This window comes from Salvelinus fontinalis, chromosome 12 (assembly GCF_029448725.1).
Source record: "Salvelinus fontinalis isolate EN_2023a chromosome 12, ASM2944872v1, whole genome shotgun sequence".
Classification (NCBI taxonomy): Eukaryota; Metazoa; Chordata; class Actinopteri; order Salmoniformes; family Salmonidae; genus Salvelinus; species Salvelinus fontinalis.
In genome coordinates this window covers 28729301-28745315 of record NC_074676.1, presented here as the reverse complement: position 1 = coordinate 28745315, position 16015 = coordinate 28729301, and the positions used below count along the sequence as shown (strand labels likewise).

Genomic DNA, 16015 nt, shown 5'->3' with positions numbered 1-16015 from the left:
CAATAAGTAGCCTACCAAACTTGCTAATAGCCTGATACTCAGCACTCTATTGTCCCTCTAATCACTCTGACATCAATGCAAAGTAATTGAAAATCTAATCAAACACTTCATGAGAGCCCATGAGATCATGTTACGCAACATTTCTATAGGCTATGCAAATGCACGAGAAAACAGACTGGTGGCCTCTCCTAAAAATAGGAGGATCCCATCAGCTTTCTATAGGTTAGGCTTACTATATTTATTTTTCAACTTTCCTAATATTTAGCACATTGCTTGTATTTACAACAGGTGCATAGCCTACCTGGCTGGCATGAAAATGAACCACAGGAAAAGCTTCCTCCACTCACTATTTAAGTGCATTTATACAGGTGCATGATAATGGTCCATTCTAAAACAAAACAAAATTCACAAATATATTATTTAGTATATGTAAAGACAAGATTAAATCAAGAATAGACAGATGGATGACATAATTAGCCTACCAACTTGTGAAATATATACAGTACCAGTCAAACGCTTGGTCACATCTACTCATTCAAGGGTTTTTCTTTATTTGTACTATTTTCTGCATTGTAGAATAATAGTGAAGACATCAAAACTATGCAATAGCACATATGGAATCATGTAGAAACCCAAAAAGTTTTATTTTATATTTGAGATTCTTCAAAGTAGCCACCCTTTGCCTTGATGACAGCTTGGAATGAGTAGGTGTGTCCAAAGTTTTGACTGGTACTGTATATTTGAGCAGCTTCCCCCTGAAAGGTCTGTGCACGGCCCTGGTACAGTAGCCTACTAACTCCCTGAGCCACTACTAGAGCCTGTCTTAAATCTTCATCAGAAACACATTAGTCCTGTGTTTCATGGAATGCTGCTGCTGAATGTCATGCTGTTGTGGAATCATCAGGGGGTTTACTAGAGGTTTATAAGAGAGGAGATTAGGACTAAATGAGGGGGGTGTCTTATTGCTAGGAGCTGCATAACAATGTATGTATTTTAACACAATGTTGTGGCTGCAGAGGCAGCAGTTGGCATTGTGATGCTGTAGAAGTACCCCCCCCCCTCCTCCCTCTCTCCATGCTTCTCTCTCTCCTTCCCCATCCCCCTCTCTCCCGCTCGTGCTCTTCAGTTGACCCTTTCACTCGCTAGCTCGTCTCTGCTGCCAACAGCTTTGCATTTCAAATGACGATCAATTCTCTGGACCGGCACTGTCCTTCTCTGCCATATTGACTGGCCAATTCCCAGGTAACTAAATCGCTAAGCTCGCCCCTAACCCCGTCGCACGTTGGCGATAGCTTACACATGAGAGCTTGATCGATGGGCGGCCATTAACACTGCCAAGGCAGATCAGCCAGGAGATTTACGAGGCCAGGGACGGGACATTTTTGCAGAAGGAACAGCCAAAACACACACACTCTCACCATCTGTCTGTCTGTCTGTCTCACAACTGCTCAATTTGACCCTCTCTTACCTCAACCGTATTGTATGGAGCTAAACATCTTGCACCAACGTACTGCTCATGACACATGCAGTTGCAGTACATCAATCCATAATGTACTCTCATACACCTGCATATGCACATCACACTGACAGTGTGAGGAAACTGACACCAGACCTTGAAATGAAAAGATGGCCTGCTTAGATCTCACACTGTCTTGTCCCCCATTGACCAATACACTGTATACTGTACCTACAGTCCAACACATACAGTACCAAGACAATAGAAGAAACTGGAACAAGAAGAAGATGGGACAAACATGGAAATGGGATGGGGATAAGAGGGTGGGTGGAGGAGAGGAGGAGGGAGATGACCAGAAAGATAAATAGAGTGATGAAGAGAGGAGAGAAGGACAGAGATAGAGAGATAGATAGAGGGAGAGATAGATGGAGGGAGAGCCGCCAAATAGAGTGGCATGTGCAGCCACTAGAAAGAGCCAAGAGAATAATAACTAACAGCAGCTACAGAGTCCTGGCTGAGAGAAGGCTGCTGCTGCCAGTCCACTGTCAGAGAACAGCATTCTCACACGGTCTCAGAGAAGGTTTCACACACACACACACACATTGAAACACGCACACATACACGCACCCAACTCCATTTTAGCACAGTCCTATTCAATACTGAGCATTCCCACACTGAGCATGTACATGAATACATAAGCATGCGCACAAACGTACAATAAATGCAAGAGTACCCAGTCCTCCCATAAGATACCATTATCACACAAATACTGTATAGTGACACAGAGATTGATGGGGGACAGTAGAAGAATATAAGTGTTGCACTTTACACACTCTCCTCTAAAACACACATAGGCACACACCAATACTCAATCTTCTTGAAGAGTCCCCTCCCTCCCTCCCTCCCTCCCTCTGGAATGTTCCGGCATGCACACAGTGCCATTGGAAGAGAAAATATAAATGCAACATGCAACAATTTTCTATAAGGAAATCAGTCAATTGAAATAAATACATTAGGCCCTAATCTATGGATTCCACATGACCTGGCAGGGGTGCAGCCATGAGTGGTCCTGGGAAGGCATAGGCCCACCCACTTGGCAGCCAGGCCCACCCACTAGGGAGTCAGGCCCAGCCAATCAGAATGAGTTAAGGGCTTTATTACACACAGAAATACTCATCAGAAATGCTCACTAACAGGGATGTAAACAAATTTGTGCACAACATTTGAGCGAAATAAGATTTTTGTGTGTATGGAACATTTCTGGGATTTTTCTTTTCAGCTCAGGAAACATGGGACCAACACTTTACTTGTTACATTTATATTTTTGTTCAGTGTAACTAAATAATGGACAGTTGCAATGGATGAAACCTGATGATGGTTTATTTAGTCTAAAATATGCATAGGAAAAAGAGACATGCGGCAGTATAAATATATATATGTTTAAATTGATATTCATATTTCTACCTGCAGCTGTTTGTAGCAGAAATATAATATTTTCTGCTGAGCTGTCCGTTGTAAACAAATGGATGTGTCAGCTGACTGCTGGATTAAGATGCTTCCCTAGCTCCAGTGGAAGTTTGTGTGTGTGTGTGTGTGTGTGTGTGTGTGTGTGTGTGTGTGTGTGTGTGTGTGTGTGTGTGTGTGTGTGTGTGTGTGTGTGTGTGTGTGTGTGTGTGTGTGTGTGTGTGTGTGTGTGTGTGTGTGTGTGTGTGTGTGTGTGTGTGTGTGTGAACTTGGAGGGTGAGGGGAGACGCCATCACTCTAAACACAGATAAAAGAATGCCTTAAATCTGCTGAGAGCAGCCAAGCTGGGGAGATCAATGCGTGTAAATGTCTTAGTGTTCATGTGTGTGCGTGCCTGAATGCCTGTGTGCATATGTGCATGCACGTGCGTGCGTGTGAATTATAAATAGGCTACATCGATGTGCACTGTAGTATATTTGTCTCTTAACTAGTTGCACCATTGTGGGAACACAGCCATTTTGGATGGCTGTGTCCTATTACCAACCCTGTGAGATTGTGAGATAATGAATTGTGGACCTATACAGTATACTGAAGATGTACGTGATAGGGGAGGGAGGTTGATGGCTTACTGTTGCCCAGGCAACTCACACAAATAGCCAGGGCCTGATCCGGGTCATTGAAATGCATAGGCTTGCCTTAGCACCAATTATTAATATGTATGTGGAGCATCATCTATGACAAGCGCCAAATGTCAGGCTTCTGACAGGGATATATCAGAGGGCTGTGGATAAAGCCTATGAAGACGTCCCATTTATCCACCATATATCCTGCGTAGGGTTGCAAAGCTACCGGTAACTTCCCGTAATCTTCAGTAATTTAGGTAATTATCTATGGCAATCTATCGTAACAATGGTAATTTATACTTGAATAACTTCATATTTAGTATACATTTTTATATATCTGTGTCCATATTGTCCATGAGTTTCTAGTAGATAGACCATATGGTTCAAGAGAAAATAGCAGAATTAATGAAAAAGCATCTAATCAACAATGGCATTATTTTCAATTACCCCTGCAACTTGTTCAAATATTGACTTTTTTCTCAACTGGCAATAGTTTGGAGCCAAAACATTGACAACAAATAAATATTGACATATTCAAATAAATAAGTGTAAAAAAAAAAATAGAAGAAACCCTCATATTAAACACCAATGGTACTCACTAATTTGATCATTTATATTTAAGATAATTGTGTACAGCTTTCTCATTCTATTTTTATTTTTTTTAATCTTATTTAATTATTTCCTTTATTTTTAAAAAGTGTTATGGCCACACAGACGGCCAGATATAGTGTAATTACAGACACCGATGATAATCTGAAGTACCCAAAAGGGCCACTAGATGTCTTGTGATAGGTTACATAAAATCCTTGAAAAGATACCAGAATTCTTGTAGTTTACTGTTAAAACTTAAAAGATTCCAGTAATATACCCTCCCTTTGCAACCCTAGTCCTTAGCTGCCTGACTACTGGCATGGAGAGAAGGAGAGGGGCGAGAGAGGCTGCAGCTGAGCTGAGATGTGCCCTTGGGGAGACTCAGCTCATGTCAAAGATGGTAATAATCTATAGTGGTGCTTCATTCTCAATAGGCCATATCATGTATGCATGAATGTATGTATGCATATACACTGAACAAAAATATAAACGTAACATGTAAAGTGTTGGTCCCATGTTAAAAAGATCCCAGAAATGTTCCCTACGCACAAAAAGCTTATTTCTCTCAAATGTTGTGCACACATTTGTTTACATCCCTGTTAGTGAGCATTTCTCCTTTGCAAATATATTCCATCCACCTGACAGATGTGACATATCAAAAAGCTGATTAACCAGCACGATCATTACACAGGTGCACCTTGTGCTGGGGACAATAAAAGGCCATGTCTCACGTTTTGAAGGAGTGTGCAATTGGCATGCTGATTGCAGGAATGTCCACCAGAGCTGTTGCCAGAGAATTTAATCAAATCAAGTTTATTTTATAAAGCCCTTCGTACATCAGCTAATATCTCGAAGTGCTGTACAGAAACCCAGCCTAAAACCCCAAACAGCAAGCAATGCAGGTGTAGAAGCACGGTGGCTAGGAAAAACTCCCTAGAAAGGCCAAAACCTAGGAAGAAACCTAGAGAGGAACCAGGCTATGAGGGGTGGCCAGTCCTCTTCTGGCTGTGCCGAGTGGAGATTATAACAGAATATGGCCAAGATGTTCAAATGTTCATAAATGACCAGCATGGTCAAATAATAATCAGGAGTAAATGTCAGTTGGCTTTTCATAGCCGATCATTAAGAGTATCTCTACCACTCCTGCGGTCTCTAGAGAGTTGAAAACAGCAGGTCTGGGACAGGTAGCACGTCCGGTGGACATGTTAATTTATCTACCATAAGCCGCCTATACAATGTCATTTTAGAGAATTTGGCAGTATGTCCAACCAGCCTCACAACTGCAGTCCACGTGTAACCACGCCAGCCCAGGACCTCCACATTCAGCTTCGTCACCTACGTGATCGTCTGAGACCAGCCAACCAGACAGATGATGAAACTGTGGGTTCACACAACTGAAGAATTTCTGCACAAACTGTCAGAAACTGTCTCAGGGAAGGTCATCTGCGTGCTCATCGTCCTACCAGGGTCTTGACCTGACTGCAGGGATGAATCCCGGTTTCCACTGTACTGGGCAGATGGCAGACTGCATGTATGGCGTCGTGTGGGCGAGCGGTTTGCTGATGTCAACAATGTGGACAGAGTACCCCATGGTGGCGGTGGGATTATGGTATGGGCAGGCATAAACTACAGACAACGAACATAATTGCATTTTATCTATGGCAGTTTGAATGCACAGAGATACTGTGATGAGATCCTGAGGCCCATTGCCGTGCCATTCATCCGCCGCCATCACCTCATGTTTCAGCATGATAATGCATGGCCTCATGTCACAATGATCTGTACACAATTCCTGGAAGCTGAACATTTCCCAGTTCTTCCACGGCCTGCATATTCACCAAACATGTCACCCATTGAGCATGTTTGGGATGCTCTGGATCAACGTGTACGACAGCGTGTTCCAGTTCCCACCAATATCCAGCAACTTCGCACAGCCATGGAAGAGGAGTGAGACAACATTTCATAGGCCACAATCAACAGCCTGATCAACTCTATGTGAAGGAGATGGGTCGCACTGCATGAGGCAAATGGTGGTCACACCAGATACTGACTGGTTTTCTGATCCACGCCCCTTCCTGTTTTTAAGGTATGTGTGACCAACAGATGCATATCTGTATTCTTTGTAATGTAAAATCCATAGATTAGGGCCTAATGAATTCACTTCAATTGACTAATTCCTTTTATGAACTGTAACTCAATAACATTTTTGAGCGCGTTTATATTTTTGTTCCGTGTATGTAGGGGAGATTAGACAGAGTTGAGCTACCCTTGTTTCTAGGAAACCATACACAAAATGTATAATTTGACCAAATATTTAGGAAGTGGTCATCATTTCATGTAGTCTGTGAAGGAAGAAACCACATGGAAAAGGTGCAAGTGAGGTCAAAATAAACAAATTAATGTATTGTGTAAGAGGTTTCATGATGCTTGTATTTAAACCAAAGTGGATAATTTTAAAATTGTTACATCAGTTGGGGTCTCTATAAGCTTCAATATGAAATCCTAAAACTAGCATGAAAGTGCATCCTTGTAGCTGTGTCGGCTAATATAGTCAAAATGTTTGCCTTGGGGTAAATTGAGGTGGTGGAAATACTTCATTCAGTACAGAAATTTGTTGGCGGCTTGACTTACCCTGTCGCGTGACTCAACTTACCCCATACCTGGGGTAAGTTGTGCCAAAAGACCTCTTTTGGTAAAGCTATGATTTCAAATGTAATGTTTAGATGAATTCTGATTATTCCAGGGATACACAACATCCTAAAATATGTAAATATCTTTGTTAGAAAGAATGCTATATTTCCCTTGATGGTGATGCTGAACGTAAAAAATGGCTCAATTTACCCCACTCTCCCCTATGTATTTTGCATGAATTCATGGTATATTATGAATGCATGTGCATACAGCTGCATGCATTCATTTGGGCTCCCGAGTGGCACAGAGGTCTACGGCACTGCATCTCAGTGCTAGAGGCGTCACTACAGACACCCTGGTTCAATTCCAGGCTGTATCACAACCGGCCGTGCTTGTGAATCCCATAGGGCAGCTCACAGTTGGCCCAGCGTCGCCCGGGTTTGGCCGGTGTAGGCCGTCATTGTAAATAAGAACTTGTTCTTAACTGACTTACCTAGTTAAATAAAGGTTCCATTTAACAATGACATGTTTTTATTTATGTATACTGTATGTGTCCATAAGCCAACTTGTACTGTATTTAGGACATGCATATTCCCCAAATGTATGCATCTTTAAAAAACATTCTATACTGTAAACTACACTACATGATCACAAGTATGTGGGACTTCCGGCACCGACAGAGATGGCCACCTCGCTTCGCGTTCTTAGGAAACTATGCAGTATTTTATTTTTTTATGTATTATTTCTTACCCCAGGAAATCTTAAGTTTTATTACCTACAGCCGGGAGGAACTATTGGATATAAGAGCAACGTCAACTCACCAACATTACGACCAGGAATACGACTTTCCCGAAGCAGATCCTCTGTTTGGTCCACTACCCAGGACAATGGATTGGATCCCAGCCGGCGACCCAAAACAACAGTGCCGCAGAAGGGGCAGACGGAGCGGTCTTCTGGTCAGGCTCCGTAGACGGGCACATCGCGCACCGCTCCCGAGCATACTACTCGCCAATGTCCAGTCTCTTGACAACAAGGTAGAAGAAATCCGAGCAAGGGTTGCCTTCCAGAGAGACATCAGAGATTGTAACGTTATTTGTTTCAAGGAAACATGGCTCACTCGGGATACGTTATCAGAGTCGGTACAGCCACCTGGTTTCTTCACGCATCGCGCCGACAGAAACAAGCATCTCTCTGGTAAGAAGAAGGGCGGGGGTGTATGCCTTATGACTAACGAGACGTGGTGTGATTATTACAACATACAGGAACTCAAGTCCTTTTGTTCACCTGAACTAGAATTCCTTACAATCAAATGCTGACCGCATTATCTACCAAGAGAACTCTTTTCGATTATAATCACAGTCGTGTATATCCCCCCCCAAGCAGACACATCGACGGCCTTGAAAGAACTTCATTGGACTCTATGTAAACTGGAAACCACATATCCTGAGGCTGCATTTATTGTAGCTGGGGATTTTAACAAGGCTAATCTGAAAACAAGGCTCCCTACATTGTATCAGCATATCTAATGCGCGACCTAGCCGCGTCCTCAGAGCATGCACAGACCAGCTGGCTGGTGTGTTTACGGACATATTCAATCAATCCTTATCCCAGTCTGCTGTTCCCACATGCTTTAAGAGGGCCACCATTGATCCTGTTCCCAAGAAAGCGAAGGTAACTGAGCTAAATGACTATCGCCCCGTAGCACTCACTTCCCATCATCATGAAGTGCTTTGAGAGACTAGTCAAGGACCATATCACCTCCACCCTACCTGACACCCTAGACCCACTCCAGTTTGCTTACCGCCCCAATAGGTCCACAGACGACGCATTCACACTGCACACTGCCCTAACCCATCTGGACAAGAGGAATACCTATGTAAGAATGCTGTTCATCGATTACTGCTCAGCATTTAACACCATAGTACCCTCCAAACTCGTCATTAAGCTCGAGACCCTGCCCTGTGCAACTGGGTCCTGGACTTCCTGACGGGCCGCCCCCAGGTGGTGAGGGTAGGAAACAACATCTCCACCCCGCTGATCCTCAACACTGGGGCCCCACAAGGGTGCGTTCTGAGCCCTCTCCTGTACTCCCTGTTCACCCATGACTGCGTGGCTATGCACGCCTCCAACTGAATCATCAAGTTTGCAGACGACACTACAGTGGTAGGCTTGATTACCAACAACGACGAGACGGCCTACAGGGAGGAGGTGAGGGCCCTTGGAGTGTGGTGTCAGGAAAATAACCTCTCACTTATTTCTGTATGGACCTTGCTTTGCGCCCGGGGGCATTGTCATGCTGAAACAGGAAAGGGCCTTCCCCAAACTGGGCCACAAAATTGTGAACACAGAATAGTCTAGAATGTCATTATATGCTGTAGCATTAAGATTTTCCTTCACTGGAACTAAGTGGCCTAGTTAGAACGATGAAAAACAGCCCCATACCATTATTCCTCCTCCACCAACTTTACAGTTGGCACTATACATTGGGGCAGGTAGCGTTCTCCTGGCATCTGTCAAACCCAGATTCTGTCAGACTGCCAGATGGTGAAGCGTGATGGCATTGCGCATGGTGATCTTAGGCTTGTGTGCAGCTGCTCGGCCATGGAAAACTATTTCATTAAGCTCCCGACGAACAGTTCTTGTGTCGACGTTGCTTCCAGAGGCAATTTGGAACTCGGTAGTGTGTATTGCAACTGAGGACAGATTATTTTTACACGCTACGCACTTCAGCGGTCCTGTTCTGTGAGCTTGTGTGGCCTATCACTTCGCGGCTGAGCCGTTGTTGCTCCTAGACGTTTCCACTTCACAATAACAGCACTTACAGTTGACCGGGGCAGCTCTAGCAGGGCAGAAATTTGACGAACTGACTTGTTGGAAAAGCGGCATCCTATGACGGTGCCACATTGAAAGACACTGAGCTCTTCAGTGAGGCCATTCTACTTCCAATGTTTGTCAATGGAGATTGCATGGGTGTGTGCTAGATTTCATACACCAGTCAGCAATGGGTGTGGCTGAAATAGTCTAATCCACTAATTTGAAGGGGTGTCCACATACTTTTGTATATATAGTGTATAATAGCACGCTATCTACAGCGGCATTAACAGAAAAATTGCTATTGACGCTATTATATTCTACTTATAGTAAATGTACAGCATGCTGTAAGCAATCTATCAGTTAAGCAGTGAATTACTAATAACAAATGTTAAATCCATAATATCAAAGGAGGAATGACTAAAAAGCCACAGATGTGATTGGTGAATGACATGGTGTTTAGCATCTAAGCCTTGCAGCATTGGAGCATTGGGACCCCTGCTACTACTAGCACTTCCTGTTCACCTAAGCATGCTTAACTCTACGGGCTGATCCCATGCAAACATCAGTTTAATTTCCCCCATAATATGGTTGACTGGAGGAATTAATACATCAAATACAGCAGGAGGAAACTCTCCACAGGGACTCCCAGTCTATTAGAATTTTGGCAGGCCACCGAGGAAATACACCCATCACCCAAGCAACAACATTGGATGCTTTGACAAATCTGCACTCCCAAAAAGAATACACATAATAAAATGGATAGCAGACGTTATACTGAAAGCTATAATGTTGAAATAACAATGGTATTACACTATTACTGAAAGAATAATAGTGTACAAATGGAAACAATCTGTTGGACACCAGCCATCTTCCAAAGCACCCCCATTTCTAACATGATTTCTATGGGAAATCTTGAATAACACCTACGCAATGGAAAAGTGTGCGACAATGATTTGTCCACTGGATTGGGTGGACAGTCACACCCAAGTGACGTGTGATGTTGATTTCCCAGTGACGTATTAGGCAGCCAGGTGAAAGGACTCAGACTGGTTGGCATGAGGTGCTGGGTTTACTCATGGCGTTCATGAGACATGTCATCCTGAATGCACAGAGAACAGCTGTTGCCATCAAGCCCAGGCCCCAAGACATGGGACCTGCAATCTGGACTGTGTTTGTTGAATACAGTGCAGAGTATATCTAACTAAAGGTGAAACATACATTAAAAACCAAACCAACAACCCACACAAGCTGAAACTGTGCACAGTCTTACTCAAGACAATAACACATAGCCTAATACACTGATTCATAATGTGCTGTACCATTTGCTCAAACACTCTGCAAAACAAACAAGGAAGTAAAGGTTGTCCATTACATCGCTCTAATGGCATGAGGCTAGTTAGCATAGGTGATAATGTTATATATCCAGATGATCTACAGGCAAAGAGGCCTCTATACAGTATATCTCAGTGTATAGGAGACAACTCTGTAATCAGCCCTTCGCTGTCCTGAGGAAAACTAGCATATATTTCAGTGTTTGTAGAAGTGTGACTTGCAGCACATTCTACTCCCTAAACCTGACATGGGGAAAACAATGAGCTCTGAATTTGAAGCATCATGATAAAACAACTTGGGGATCTCGTCACAAACTGGTGGAGTTGAGATGCATATTGCAGAAGGACGCTTCCCACAGGTTAGAGCATGCCGTTTCAGATATCTGTGTGCATAATAACACATGCCAAGCTAGATAGAACAGTACTTGCCGAAGGAGAACTGAGTCATGTCAATATCTACAATACACAAGTCCAATACACATCAAAGGATGGAACTGTTACCTTTTGTTATTATTACTGGGGTACAATTTATTTATTTTTTACTGATTTGCAGGCTGTTGGTTTAATGGTAGACTGCTGTCAAACCAACAGAAGACAACAGAAAGAAAAACATTTCTGCAACACAACTGCATATCCTAGTCACATGAAGCATTAAGTGTCCAAGACCAATTATTTTGGCATTACACTCAAACTATAGCCTACAGGTGGTAACATAATTGCAGTAAAGGTTTAACCTAATGCTTTGCAACTGACAAAACTCAGGCTGCAACGTTGGCACTACTATGCCCATCCCAGTCAAATGTGACAGGTTGACAAGAACAGCCTGCCAGACCAGCAAGCAGTGCGTGTCGGGCCTACCACTCCTAGTGTGTACATTTTAACAAATGATTAAAAAAAAGTGAAAATAAATATGTTCATAACAGTGGTAGTACAATGATAATACAAAGTAACTCCCTAAGCAGCAAACGAAAATGACACTTGGCAATGGCAACATTATATCGCTGACATTGTAGGCAACGAAAGTTCATGCCAGATGTAACATCATTACATGGTTGTCTTCCAATAGAGGATTTAAATAGTAACCTTTAAATAACACTTACCGGAACAGACATCTTGTGATGTGTTGTTAGAGTAGGCTATGCCTCTATTTGACTACAACAAAAAAATGGATAGGTTATTTAAGAAGCTGTAGGCTACTTTTTCAACAACAACAAAAAAGCTATTTTCTTCAGGACGCCTTCGATGTCAGCCTTTATTCCATCTTTTTCCTTTAAAATGCATCTACGTCAGTGTCAGTTCTCCGTTCAGGTTGAGTTGGGAATAAATGTCAGGGATATGGTGGGATTTTCCAAGCTAGGAGCAGCCCACCAAATGCGGCGCAGTCCAGCTCATGAACGTCCAGAGCTCCCGTCTCCAACACACCGTAACTCTCCTCTTGTTCTTCTATGTCACACGTTTCGTTAATTTTCCCAATAATCCAATGTAAAATATAATTTTTTAAATCGCAACTTTGCGTTCAGTGTCAAACAGAATGAAAAAAAGATTGTCTCCAGTCTTGCGCCTGCTGCGTGTATCACTGCTGCTGCACGAAAGACCGCGGCGCTCTATACCGTTCTAATGAAACCGTCAAGTTTTGTTTAAAGGGATGGTCTCCCGTTTTCCACCATCAAAAAGAAGAGGCTGCAATAAGATTAAGGTTTTTGTCGTGATAAGGCCTGCCCTACCTTATCATGTTAAACTCATGCTCTCCTAAATAAATCTATTGAAATATATGCAGAATCATTTCTGAGCTCCCAAAGGTTGCCACTTAAAGGGAATGTCTACATTGTTGTCGGCTATCGTGGGTGAATTGTCCAATAGGCCTAGATACACTTATGGTCATGTATCCACATCTGAAGGTTAGGATGTTGTCAAATGTATTGCACCAATTAATGTGAAGTTTAATAACTGGAAAATATACATATACAATAAAGTGGCCTAGGTTGAAGTGTAGGTTTCTTTTGAAGTGATTTTGGGACACCTTTTGCACAAATCACCTTATGCACTACTCTATGATCAGCCTCTCTCCAAATGCATAAATTAACACTGTGGACCATAAAAAGCACTTTCATGGTAGGAAATAAGTTGTGCTAAGAAACGATGACAGTGTACAGGCAACACCTCAGAGAAGGTTTTAGTAATCATGCATTGTAAGACTTTTTATGAAGATGTATGACCCCTTTATTTATCCGGACTAAATAACAGTCAGTTTGATGCATTGGGAGACATAACATTATAAGCCTTGTAATAAGACATAACGGCTCAAATATGCTCATAACAACTTCTAAAGAAGTGTTACCAAAGCCTCTAGCAGAGCTTTTAGTGTTTGGATAGCAGGGAGGGGAAGGCATCTGGACCATTTGCTCCTGCTGTTATTTGAGATTCTTGTGTCAGTGATTATAATTATCCTCCCAACGGTGTTGGCTTTTTAAAATCAACTTGAAACAATGGTATTTGGTGACAGACAGCTACACATGCCTGGAGGTGAAGACGTGAAATGTGTGTCAGATATATCAGGCATTCCTAGCGGCAAACTAAGGCTCACCCAACCACCTATATGTGGAAAACCACAGGGGGGCCTCTTTTAGAGGTTAAATTGAGATTTTGTAGGAGTTTAAGCCAGGGTCAGAGTGTGGGTAAAGATTTGTGTTTCAAGTTAATGTAAGTTTTGAGATGAGGGTTAAAGGTTACAGTTGCAGTTGGTTTTTCACACTATAATAAGACTTCCTTCCCTTGACAAAAGCACAGCAACTGTATATAATCTAAATCGTTATTTCCCAGCCAACTCTCTCTTCCATACTCCTTTAACCTGTTCTTTATCCATCCTCTTTGTCTTTCTTCCAATCTATTTTTACGTCACGGTCAAGCACAGGTTGTGCAGATGAGAATAGTTCAACTACCACCTACATACAGGTGAGGTGAGAGGTGAACAGTGGTCAAGTTAAACTGAGCATAAGAAACGGTGACAAAGTGAGTGAGTTTAAAAGGCATTTGCAGGGTAACAGCCATGGTGGAAGTGAGCACAGTGTAGGAAGGAGACAAGCTGGGAGAATTACTTGGGGCTCCCAAAGTCACTTAACCATCCAAGAGAAGAAACAGAAAATAAATAAGGGTAGGTGTATTTTAATAAAAATGAGGATGACTTGCTCTCCACAGCTCTGGAGAGTGCACTGGTCTCTCTCTCGGAGTGTGTGTGGGTGCGGGAGCAATTGAATAAAGATGAGGATGACTGCTCATCTGCTTAGTCTGTGAGAAAGAGAAAGGAGAGAGAGAGAGAGAGAGAGAGAAAGAAAGGAGAGAGGGAGAGAGAGGTGTGTGTAACAGCAGTGTAGAATAAATCATGCAGGCCACTGCAGGCCTAGTTTCGGCTGTGGTGGGTGCTGGTGTTGGTGGAGGAGCCTGTACAGAAATGTCAAATCAAATTATATTCATCACATGCTTCGTAAACAGGTGTAGACTAAAAGTGAAATGCTTACTTACGGGACCTTCCCAACAATGCAGAGAGAGAAAATAGAGAAATAATAGAAAAGTAATAATACTGTAAATAAACAATGAGTAACAATAACTTGGCTATATACACAAGGTACCAGTTCCGAGTCGATGTGCAGGGGAATGAGGTAATTGAGGAAGATAATGTACGTACATATAACTAGGACTAAAGTGACTAGGCAACAGGATAGATAATAAACAGAGTCAGCAGCATATGTGATGAGTCAAAAAAGTTCAATGCAGATTGTCTGGGTAGCCATTTGGTTAACTATACTAAACAAAAATATATAACAGAACATGTAATTGTTGGCCCATGTTTCATGAGCTGAAATAAAAGATCCCAAAAAGCTCATTTCTCTCAGATTTGGTGCACACATTTCTTTCACATAACTTTTAGTGAGCATTTCTCCCTTTCCAAGATAATCCAGCCATCTGACAGGTGTGGCATGTCCCAGAACCTCCACATTCGGCTTCTTCACCTGCGGGATCGTCTAAGACCAGCCACCCAGACAGCTGATGAAACTAAGGAGTATTTCTGTCTGTAATTAAGCACTTTTGTGGGGGGAAAATAATTCTGATTGCCTGGGCCTTGCTCCCAAGTGGGTGGACCTATGCCCTCCGAGGCCCACCCATAGCTGCACCCCTTCCCAGTCATGTGAACTCCATAGATTAGGTCGTAATGAATTTATTTCAATTGACTGGTTTCCTTATATAAACTGTAACTCAGTAAAGTCGTTGAAATTGTTGCATGTTGCGTTTATATTTTGCTAACTATTTAGCAGTCTTATGGCTTGTGGGTAGAAGCTGCTCAGGGTCCTCTTGGTTCCAGACTTGCAACAAAATGATATCAAATCTTAATGGTCACATCCACGTGTTTAGCAGATGTTATTGCGTGTGTATCGAAATGCTTGGCATCGGTACCACTTGCCGTACGGTAGCAGAGAGAACAGTCTATGATTTGGGTGGCTGTAGTCTTTTACAATTTGTAGGGCCTTCCTCTGGGCCGTACGCACTACCCTCTGTAGCGCCTTGCGGTTGGAGGCCATGCCATACCAAGTTGCCATACCAAGTCAAGATGCTCTCAATGGTACAACAGTAGAACTTTTTGAGGATCTCAGGGCCCATGTCAAATCTTTTCAGCCTCCTGAGGGGGAAGAGGCCCTATTCATGACTGTGTTTGTGTGTGTGGACCATGATCGATCCTTAGGGATATGGACAGCGAGGAACTTGAAGCTCTCAACCCGCCCCGTCAATGTGAAATGTGCCAGTGATGAAGCAGAAATGTAATGCAGGAAGCACATACGCACTGGGGAGCCTGCTGCCGGCCTCCTACATCGGCCTATATAGCCTATAGGACAGAATAACCTCCATCCAAATATGCAACTGTTTGTGTACTGTACGTGAGTGTGTTTCTGCATGTCTCTGCAGGCTTTTCATGTGTCAGAGAGAATCCCTGCTGAAGGGAGAGTACAGTACACAGGATCTCTTTATCTAAACCGGCTTATATAAAATATAGAGTAAGCTTTTGTCCGGTTACATGAAGCAAAATTAGAACAAACAAATGTACTGAGTGAGTG

At 42.8% G+C, this 16015-nt stretch overlaps 1 protein-coding gene across 1 annotated transcript in view; it reads right to left on the bottom strand.

Moving 5' to 3' along the window:
* Positions 1-12645, bottom strand: part of LOC129867104 (breast cancer anti-estrogen resistance protein 1-like) — a 106424-nt gene extending 93779 nt beyond the window's left edge. Inside the window, exon 1 of the mRNA XM_055940280.1 lies at positions 12011-12645. Within this exon, the coding sequence (XP_055796255.1) occupies positions 12011-12022 (12 nt within the window). The 5' untranslated portion in view covers positions 12023-12645. The remainder of the gene's footprint in view (positions 1-12010) is intronic.
* Positions 12646-16015: the final 3370 nt, after the last annotated feature.